At 47.8% G+C, this 11,049-nt stretch overlaps 1 protein-coding gene and 1 pseudogene across 1 annotated transcript; both read left to right on the top strand.

Moving 5' to 3' along the window:
- The first annotated feature begins 4,900 nt into the window (after window positions 1-4,900).
- On the top strand, window positions 4,901-5,930 carry LOC136496855 (phylloplanin-like). The gene is made up of 2 exons (XM_066492623.1): window positions 4,901-5,172; window positions 5,289-5,930. Exons 1-2 carry the CDS (start codon window positions 4,986-4,988, stop codon window positions 5,642-5,644), a joined length of 543 nt encoding a protein of 180 aa, XP_066348720.1. The 5' UTR covers window positions 4,901-4,985; the 3' UTR covers window positions 5,645-5,930.
- Window positions 5,931-7,906: 1,976 nt separating this feature from the next.
- Window positions 7,907-10,624, top strand: LOC136464715 (zinc finger BED domain-containing protein RICESLEEPER 2-like; annotated as a pseudogene).
- Window positions 10,625-11,049: the final 425 nt, after the last annotated feature.

The following is an 11,049-nucleotide window of genomic DNA, read 5'->3' as shown; positions in this document are numbered from 1 at the left end:
GAAGGAGGCCTCGCAGACCAGACCCAACATCGCGCTCCGGGTTCGCAAAAGGATCCGTAAGTCCTCTCCCTCGCTCACTTTTCCTCTCACTTAGGAACCGCCGCAGCGTGCAGGCGCTCTCGGTGAGAAAGAAGAAGGAAGAAAGAGCGAGGAATTTCTGCCAGAAAAGACCACCAGACCTCCCTGAGTTGATCGAGTCACCCGGGAAAGATCAACCGGCCTCCTGAGTCGATTGATTCACTCAGGATAAGCACCTGAGATGCAGGTAGGAAGTAAAGGGGCGCCCCATGTGGGCTATGCCGACTCCATCTCGAATGACGAGCACGGGTCCCGGTCGGACATTTCTGACTAAAGCTCTCCGAACCCCGTCTCTCAGGACATCAAGGTGAGCATGTGTTCTTTAAAATATAAAATTGTTCACACGAGGGCTAAGCCACGATTGACGAGCGCAGGTCCCGGACGGACGTTTCCGACTGGAGCCCTTCGAACCCCGTCTCTCCAGTCTTTAAGGTAAAACATTATCAAAGCCCCTCTATTTCGTTACAAATCATTCATACATCCATACACGCATTCATCTCATACGCCTGAACCCCCCCGGACGGTTAGGGCATGAACCACCCGAGGGCTCGGGAACTAAGCATCGCACGTGCAGCGAAATGCACCAAAATGCTCCGTGTTGTGCCACGAAGCGGTGGCTTGCCTCTTTCGACATGAGCAACCAAACAAAGCCAGGGGAGAAAACCGTAGATGAGCACCGTGCGGCCTTCGCCCAGTCTGGCAAACCGGGTCATCTCAACCCTCTCGTTCGATCCTGAACCTCTCGCTAAGCCCACAGAATCTCCATCGAGGGGAGGCCGTCAGGCCACCCGGGTCGGTCTATGGAACGACCTAGGCATCTGCCGGGCTGCAGGTAAAGGAGTAGTGGAATGCCACAAGAGGGCTATGCCGACCCCGTCACGAACGGCGGACCCGGATTCCACTAGATCACACCCGTTAGCGAGCTCACCGAGCTAGTCTTTGAGCCCGAGCGATCGGGATAGGCGATGAAACTCAGCCCCTCCGGTTGTGAGGAACCGGATGGGGTAGCGCAAAACAACTCACATCGGCCCCCATGAAGGCCCGACAAGGCTCGAGGGCTTAAATGCCATGGGACCGCGACTCCGAACTCGCGTCGACGGGATAGGCGACATCCGGCTATGGCTCTTGGGACCGCGACTCCGAACCCACGTCGATGGGATAGGCGACATCCGGCTACGGCTCTTGGGACCGCGACTCCAAACTCGCATCATCGGGATAGGCGACATCCGGCTACGGCTCTTGGGACCGTGACTCCGAACTCGCGTCTACTGGATCGGCGACATCCGGCTACGGCTCTTGGGACTGCGACTCCGAACTCGCGTAACGGCTTCACTAACTAAAACTAACTCTCTCAGTCCACGGCGAGCACCGACGCCTAGGACTACTCGTGACTCCACCTTACCCGATCCCACGGCGCGCACCGACGCCAAAGATCGAACTCTGTTGCATCCAAAACTAAGCTATTTCCGTTCACGGCGCGCACCGACGCCAGGGCTTGTTTCAAAACTAAAAACTTCCTCGCCCAATCCTCGGCGCGCACCGACGCCGGGATCAATAAGTTCTGTCTCCATCCAATCCCCGCGCTTAAAAAACACCTCGGCTGCACAACGACGCCATGGTTAAACGAAATTACATCTTAAAACTCAAAACACGCGCACCCACAGACACCGCACAAAGAACCCCCTAGCCGGTTCCGCCCGAACCACCCGGGGGCTCAGGGGCTACACCCGCAGGTGCGCTCGCGCGCACCTGCCAGCAAAACGAAAAAATCCCCTGGACGATTCGGCTTGAATCGCCCGGGGGCTCGGGGGCTCCTGTTGGGTTCATAAATCCGGGGTCCCTCGAGGACCGGCTTCCATGCCCGGGTTCGGCCCAGGAGAACAAACATATAGATCATGGGCCGGCCCAAAAATCTAAAACACAGCGGGCCAGAAGGGTAGTCCGGTCGTCGACCGGAGGGACTACCCTTAAGAAGCAAGTGCCCGTTCGTCAACTTCTTCAACCCGCTTCTCCGACCGGAGCACTCGCTTCAGGCACCAGCCGTCTCAAGCAGTCTCTCCAATCGGAAGGCCTGGCCCAAAACGCTGCTTCCAACTCTGACCCCACGACCGGGGCTCGTGGGAACCCGGCTCATCGCTCTTCTCCGACCGACGCACTGAGTGCCGACTGGGGACATCCGACCGGGGACACCCCGCTCGGAAGGAACCAGAAGACGTGCGGAGAAAGGCAAGGCATGGCTCACAAGTCAAAACCACTATACCAGGGATCATACCCTGCACGAAACAGTGCTCTGCAACCACCCTGACACAAAGTATTGTAGGGGCCTCTAGAAACTCCCATATGGTACGCCCCCCGCGTGTCTCTGGACATCGATCGCGGTATGGGCTCCAGGATTTACCATATCGGGTGAACATAGCACGGCTCCTCACATGGCACTAGGCGTCGAGAAGTATTTTGCAGGTACCGGCGTCATCCTTCCTGAAGAAGATAGCTCGACCTCCCGTGCACATCTGACATCCTACAGCGACATCAACAGTATTGGGGGCGTCAACCATTATCTAGTTTTCATCACCGTAGGCAGCAAGGCTCAGGAACATCCGTACTCTCTTCCTCTCACCTGTAAAGTCATCCCTTCATCTATAAAAGGGGATGCGCTCCCTCCAAACAAGGAAAGATCGACTTCTTCAAGCTCAGACTCACTAGATCGACATCAACACTCCCAACCGCAGGACCACCCAGTTTCGACCGCAACCCTTCCGGTCGGAGCCAACCGAACCTCTTGTACACCCCCTCCTTTCTCCTTCTCGTTTGTAACCCCACTACAGACTTCGAGCACCTGTGCTTAGGAATAAAGTCACCGACCGACACCGATTGGACGTAGGGCACGTTGCCTGAACCAGTATAAATCCTGTGTCAGTGAGTGCTAGGCCACGTCCTATCACAACGTACAACAAAACTATAAATATTTACTAGTTGGTCACTTTCTACACTGACACGGTAGGTAGCGCGTGGCCTCATCAGTCATCAGGGGCTCGGAGAATTGTATGATTGGCTTTCAGAGAGCAGACTGCAGTTGGTTCGCTCGTACTGCAGGGCAGGTATATGAGAAGATAAAGACGAGATTTAGGGATACGGACGTGCCTACTGATTATAGGCGTTTTGAGTAATTATTACTTGCACGATAGTAGCGATCGTGGGAAGGCATCAAAAGCAATCTGATAAATGATTTGAGTAATGGCTGGGACTTGCTCGGTGGAATTTAATGAAGAGTAGCAATGGGATGGTATACACGAAGTCTCTAATAGACGGATAGAGAATCAGACGGTTGAAATTACATGATAACGTGGTGGGATGTGGAATCAGATAAATTGGTTAGTGGAGTTTTGCTTTATAAAAACATAGGATACGTAAGATGTGCTATTTATTAATATAGGGGAAGGTTCACCTAAGCCAACAAAAAAGCCAAAAAGGCAAAAATAGAAATGTACATACACACAATGTTTTTTGAAAAAAAATCGCCAAGAAAGTGGTGTATCTTGAAGAAAAAAAATGTGTTAACTATTCCTTCTGTTTCAAATTATAAGTTATTTTTGGTTTTTTAGATATATAGCAAAATCTATATATTTTCTCATTCCAAAATAACTGCACGTCTCGTTTTTCAAGAAATCAAACTTTTTAAAATGTGACTAGAGTACCTAGCAAAAAATTAACTTCAAAACAAAAGAATGTATAATTATTTTGAGACAGATAGAGTACCTAGCAAAACCAAAACAATATATAATTTTGGACGTAGGAGCAACAAACATCATCGTCGCGCGCGGAGGATCGATCTATGCTTTGCATTGGTTGTTCCCGCTGTACGCATCAACAGTGCCGCAGGAAGGTGACAAAGTTTGAGCATGCCAGACATACGACAGAGGAAATTATCGGCACAAGTGGGAGCTTTACATTCTCTCCCTCCCACCCCAGCCGGTCTCAGCTAGCGCTCTCAAATCAGATTATATTACTCATCAATGATATTCTTTTTTTTTAATCAACATCAATGATATTCTTGAACGTAAGCAATACAAGAACGATGTCGATCGCCGTTGCTGCCATCTTTTCTTGGCATTGTACGGCTCGTGAGGAACTGAACCGGACTCGCGTCGAGGGTGGAGCGGCATGCCGGCGGTGCATCGCCACACGATCGGGTCGGACCACACGCCTATAGGCTTTCTCAGGGCAGTACCACCCTACCGCCATCCCTATCAGCTCGATCTCCATGCATGACCACCAATAATTATCAGACTATATAATCACTTAATCAGCTGCGTGTTAATTAATTTATGACCACTCATTATTAGTAGGACTGCTTACTGAGTGTATCCTCGCCTCAGCAATCATCAACAAAGACACAGCACTGAGAAACAAAAGAGAGATGTGTAGCTCCGTCGGCTGTCCCGCAGCCTGTTCTTTTAGCTGGAATTGTTTTGCTGGATCGTGAAAAAGTACTGCTAGCTGGTTTGGTATAAGAGAAAAATACTGTTCCGACTGATACGAGACAATAAGCCCAGCCGATCAGGCACCGTCCGTCAGTTGCTCGGGATTTTCTCGCTGGGCCCGTCCCGTCAAGATCAAGTTGGCTGCTGCTTACATGCACGCCCGACGACGCGCGGACAGGGACAGCAGCGTGAGGCGTTCCAACACTGCAAGCACGCGCGCACACTGAACTGACGCCGACACGTGTGATGAGCATGTGCTAGCAACTTGCATTGGCCACGCACGCGCCGCCTATTATAAATAGCGGATCAATGCAGCAGCATGAGCTACAACTCATCAGCTCAGCACAATCTCAACCTCGCTCGGTACAACAGACCGAGAGGCAGCTGGTAAAAACACTAGCGATCGAGCAGCAACCAAGCAATATAATGGCGCCGAAGAGCCTTGTCCTCGCCGCTCTGCTCATCGTCATCGTCGTCTCCGCCGGCCAGCTGCCCCGCGGTGCGGCGGGGCTGGGGGCGCGCCCCAACACCAACACCAGCTTCGTCGTCTCCGGCATCGTGCCATGCGCCACCGGGAACACCATCAACCTGGCCACGGTCCCGTCGTTCCCCAGTAAGGACACACGGATATAGGCCCTGTCGTCTGAATACGTATTATTATCTGTAATAACAGTTTTTCAGGACGTCGATCTTATATATGTTTCCCCCTGTCATCTCTGGTCGTGCCAGACGCCCTTGTGCAGCTCATGTGCGGCAGCAACGTAGTGGGCAGCACGACGACGGACAGCACCGGGGCCTTCCTCTTCAGCCAAAGCTGTGCCAAGAGGGATCTGGTCGCCGCCATTCTGGGCAACCTGTGCAAGGTGGTCGTGGGCACCCCGCTTGGCGCGTGCGACAAGTCCCTGGCCGGAGCCACCGGGACGCTGTCGGCGCCGCTGAAGCTCCTGGACATCACCACGGGCAGCGGCAGCGGCAGCGACCTCGGCGGTCTCATCGGCGGTCTCGTCGGTCTCGTTGGGCAGATCGTCGGCGGCCTCATTGGCGGCATCCTCAACCTCGGTACCCAGCCCTTCTCATTCGTCTAAGCTCTCAGGCGGGCTAGCTGGACGAGCTGTCCATGTTAATCTATCGACGCCGGCAAAGAATTATTTATTATATATATATAAATAACTAAGCATAAATCAATACGTATAGCGGTGGATAATGTTCATTGGGGCTGCTTTGTTTACTTTGTATCGCCAACATCACGTGTGTTACGACGTGTATAAACTATATAAACTGTACCTATTACTCCTGTACCATGCATGCGTGCTTCAAAGAAGCACACATATATATCTACCGTGTATCGCCCTTTGTTGCCTCGTCGCTTGTTTGTGAAAAGAAAAAGGTTACGTGTGTGATTATTGATCCTGTTGCCTGTGCATCGAGAATTATTGTTGATCTTGATCAGGGCATTTTGGGAAGACGTTGCCTGTTCCATTTGCTAGACCCGTGTCACGATTTTTTAATGGAAATCAACAATCAACTAACGTGTGCCGCCCCCGAACCGTCATGTGTATGCAAAACGGCCCTCTTTTTATCCTATCTCACTGCTAGTCTGCTACTGGCTAGTATCGCTGTTCTCTCCGGTCTCCATTGATGTTTCGAATATCCAGCCTACCTACTCAACTTGCTCAAGACTGAAAATGATTATTTGTTCATTTTCAAATCCCCACTGACTTTTTTTAATTCAAATAAATTTTGAAAATTTAACACTGCTGACCCCACTAACATTTAAAAAAATAACTTCATAGCTCCACCCCTGCTAGCATGGATGAGCTGACCGGTCAAAGGAAGAGGAATGGTCCGGGATGTCTCATCAACACCTTGATAGACAAGGTGGATTAGTAGACAGAAACTAACATGCATATATAATTTTACCTGGTTAGATCTCTTTGTAACCGAATTGGAAAGGAAAATCAACATGTAACCTTATCTCTTATAGACCATATAAGGAGCGGTATGAGACCCCTGTTCAGCATCAGGAAATATCCCACGAACACACACACCAATAACCTTGCAAACTCTTGCACACAGCGCAGAAGCAATACAACTCTCCTCATAATTGGACTTGGGGCATCCGGTGACTAAATTGGCCGTAAAGATATGTGGCCATGAAAAAGGGAGGGGATTCAGTGGGACAGAATTGGCCGGGCGGTAGAGTCGTGGAAACACTTGTTGATTCCTATTTTGAACCCTAGCTCCATGGAACAATATGCTACTATAGAAACATAGAATAATTACAATCTTAGATCAAAACACCATGTATGGGATGATATGAACTGCTTAAATAAGAATTCTTGAGTGTCGAATAACTTGAGTACTAACTATATCAAACAATTTGCATTGTTTACAACCCATTGAATCAAAGCAACAATTGATCAATCTATATATGTGCACCCTATACGTTTACAAAAGTTGAATAAACTTGATAATAAATTTGACATAATTTACAAATAGTGATTTCTTTATTTAACTCATGGAGTCATCATCATGTTATCCCATTGGGCGAGAGGCCGAGAGCCCTTCCACACAGGATTCTCTAGATAGATATGCATTGTGTATCACTCCTACGCCTATAATTGCTTGGAAGAGCAGGCCTCCAGAACCACAGTTCACTGTGTCACCGAATAGGCAGGGGCAAAGCTTCATTGGGGCCATAGTGGGGCCATGCCCCCCACTCCCCCTCATTTTTTTTTCAATTCTACATAGGATACACTATAGATTTATGTATATTTTGCTAAAAAGTTTTATAATGGATCCCAATAACCTCTAAACCATGTATATTTTCTTGTTGGCCCCTCTAGCCTCTATATTTATCCTCAAGCTCCCGTGAGTAGGCATCGGTTTCTAAATTAACTACACCAAATGACCATTATTCTCTCTGCACTGTATCATTTTTTGGTTAACTACACCGAAAGTGGGGGAATGCGGCGTGGCGGGTGCGATTTCGCAAAAACCCTGGAAGGCGGAAGGTTAGGGGTTGAACCGTTATAAAAGCACCGCAACCGCAGCGCACATTCCCCCACTTTCTCTCCGCCACTTCATCTTCTTCCTCACGCCCACACCGCTTCGCCTGGCAACTGCTCCGCCATTAGAGCAACCGCAAGCACGCAGCCTCATCCAGGCGACGAATCTATGAGATGGCACCCAAAAGAAGCCGCGGTGGTTCAAGTAGAGGATCACGTGAGCTCAATCGCGCCGAGGAATGGGTGGTGTCCGTCAACAATGAGGCGACGCTCAATCGGTTGGTGGAAGACGACGTGCTGCCTGATAGGGTGATGGCGGGATGGCGTCCTGAAAATGGATTGGCTAAGCCCAAGGGTCATAAGGCCCCCAACTCGTGGGCTCATATATATGGATTGTATACGGGTTCTTTTAAGAATGGCCTGAATCGGATTGGATTATCCTTTAAAAGGCCTGGCACGGATCGGATTGTAGACGTCATGTGCGGATTGTGAGAATGGATTGGCCCGTGGATCCGAATGGAAGGGCCTTCCTATTCTATCGATAGCAGACTCCCGATCGCAAACTCGCAATAGAGCGCTAGGGCCGACCGGTTGGGTGGAGGGCGTGAGCTGTGGAGGCACCGGCATCGGCGGCGGCGGGGCACTCGTTTCCAAAATCCACGCCGGCACATCCCCCGATGCATCGCGGGCAACGACGCATCCCCCGACACTCCAAGATCCCTCGACGCTCCAAGATCGTTGGCGGTGGCTTGACGACTTCTCCCTCGACGCATCCCCCGATCAAGTTTTCAAGGTGGGTTTCTTGATCTTTTCTCCAGGAATTGTCCCTCTGCGCCACGTGATTTTGGTCATGATATGGTTCGCGTGATTTGGTTATGATATGGTTCTTTTGCGGCTGCAGGATGGGATCCAGGTCGGTTCCCCTGGGTTGCCTGGCTATTTTGGGAGCGATTTTCGTGGCTTGATGTATGGCTGCAAGTTGAAGGTATATATCGTTGAACCCATGCTCATGTACATGTTTATTAGTTAAAAATAGTTGTGTTCAGAAGAATATTCACCAGCGTCAACTATCTCTTCAGCAATACTATATGATAATCAGATAATCAACAGGCGTTATGTTTTCACCTTATCATTATTTACTGAAGAATTTTTGTCTAGTACCGGTTATCAGATCAGTAACAATATGATAATAAAATAATCAGTGACTTGCCTTTCCCTTACAATTATTTATTTCTTTTCACAGGGTCTTGTTCCTTTGGCAAAGTTACTACTATCACTTGGCAGTACCTTCGTTCTGGCATTTGGGCCCCCCTGATTCTTGTCACCGTCTCTCTTTTTGCTGTTTTATATGTGGTAAGCCCCTGCTAATCTCACCTTTCATGTGCTAATGCATGTTCATGGTCAATATCTGCTCTGTTCTTAATTTACTTTCTGCTTGCATCCATTACTTGACTGCTATCTGATTATATGTTTTAGCATAATAGAACAAACTCAGTTAAAATGGATATGAATTTTTACATTGAATGGTACAGTTGCAATGGTAGCTAGATTTCACTATATTGGAAAATGTGCAAATCAAAATCCTGTTGTTTTCAACTACTGATATGGAGTTGTTTACTCATCTAGAATATGTAGAGTTGAGAGTACTAGAGTAGTTGTATCTAGCTGGCATTTTCTTACTGATGAGGTCTTAGATATAGTTGAATCGCCGTGTGGCTCTGAATGAGTTGTTTTCAACTACTAGCTGATATCGTTGTTTCCTATCCTATTATTTACCATCAGCATTCTAAAGTTGCCATCATTATTTAATTGCTTCAGTAGTCAGCAATGCTTTGATTGTGAACTGTAATAGTAAAATGTAACTATATTCAGAAATGCTTTGATTTTACTTTAGCTATTCTTCTACATATGTTACCTATTCTTTTGTTCCTGCCTTTTGTGTGTTCCCTTTGTTAGCTATTCTGGTAGATTTTACTCTAGTATCCTGTGTTGTAGTTCCCTCCATAGCTGACCTATGTTTCTGTAGTTTATGACAAACTACAGCTGGTAACCTGAGTTGGTTAGTCTGAGTGTCTGGTATTATGGAGAGGGTTTCATCAGCAACAGCAGCAGAAGTTGAGGATAGTCTTGATGCTATCTCCACTGACCAGTCAGGCCGGCCAGGGAAAAAGAGGGTTAAAGTTTGGGCTTATGTTGACTCATAGATAGTTGATGGAATTGAGAAGGCTATCTGCAAGTACTGTAAGCTCCAGTTGTCTTCTGTGTCAGGGAAAGGGATAACTCACTTGAATAGGCATATTGGATATTATTGTCATCATATCCCCCAAGAGGATAGGGATAGGTTCTTAGCAACTTTGAAGAACAAGTCCGATAGAGATAATTCTGTATTTGATCCTGTTGTATTCAGAGGTCTGATTGCAAAGTACTTCCTTAGTGATGAGGTTGCATTTCAAAAAGCAGATGATCCTGCTTGGAAAGGGATGTTGAATTATTGTCAGCCTTCATTCAATGTGGTGGGTCGACAAACTATTCGTGCAGACTGTCTCATGTTGTATGAAGAAGAGAAATTATAGCTACATCAAAAGATCACAAAGTTGAAGTCTCATGTCAGTTTAGCTGCTGATTTGTGGTCATCTAACCAAAATTTGGGGTATCTCGAAGTTACAGCTCATTACATTGATGAAGAGTTTGAGCTCCATAAGAAGATTATAGCATTCAAGCAGATCTCTTTCCCCCACAACTCATTTGCTGTGCAAGATGGCATCACGGCTTGCTTGATGGAGTGGGATTTGGTTGATCGTGTGTTCACGGTGACTCTAGATAATGCAAGCATGAACAACAGAGCGATTAAAGACTTGCGTGTCGCTCTAGGTGCTTAGATGTTCTTTAAGGGTGAACACCTACATGTTAGATGTGCCGCTCATGTGCTCAATATAATGGTTCAAGCAGGATTGCAAGTCATACCAAATGCAGTTGGAAGAGTAAGGGACATTATCAAGGTTGTCACATCTACACCTTCACGTGTGCAAACATTCAACTCAGTCGTTCAGGCATTAGGTTCTAGATGTTCCCCACCGATGTAATGCTCTGAAGTATAAAGCAGCTCTCAACAGATTCGCAACAGAGCAATATCAGGATGTTCCTAGTGAACAAGATTGGTAGAAAGCTAAAGCACTTCATGAGTTTCTAGAATAGTTTAGTGAGGCTACTAAAGCATTTTCTACGGATAGGCATCCAATAGCCCACCTCTTTCTAAAGATGTTGATGGCAGTCCAAGAGGTTTTGCTTGATGAGACATGGAATACCCAATGAACTGCTCAATGAGTTGGCTGAAGCTATGCATACCAAGTTTCAGAAATACTGGGTTGAGCCTAGTATGATACTTCTCATAGGTGTTGTCCTAGATCCATCAATGAAAGCTGACTTTGTCAGGTTCTTTTACTTGACTATTGAGAATGCAGAAGCGGAAGCGAATATGAGAT

Source organism: Miscanthus floridulus, chromosome 1 (assembly GCF_019320115.1).
Source record: "Miscanthus floridulus cultivar M001 chromosome 1, ASM1932011v1, whole genome shotgun sequence".
NCBI lineage: Eukaryota > Viridiplantae > Streptophyta > Magnoliopsida > Poales > Poaceae > Miscanthus > Miscanthus floridulus.
The sequence above is the reverse complement of the archived record's forward strand: the minus strand, read 5'-3'. Positions and strand labels throughout refer to the sequence as shown.

Bases quoted from the DNA above. Each gene is read 5' to 3' on its own strand.
- LOC136496855 (XM_066492623.1), top strand. From the start codon at position 4,986: ATGGCGCCGAAGAGCCTTGTCCTCGCCGCTCTGCTCATCGTCATCGTC. The intron at 5,173-5,288 runs GTAAGGACACAC...TGGTCGTGCCAG, and splicing joins CACGGTCCCGTCGTTCCCCA to ACGCCCTTGTGCAGCTCATG.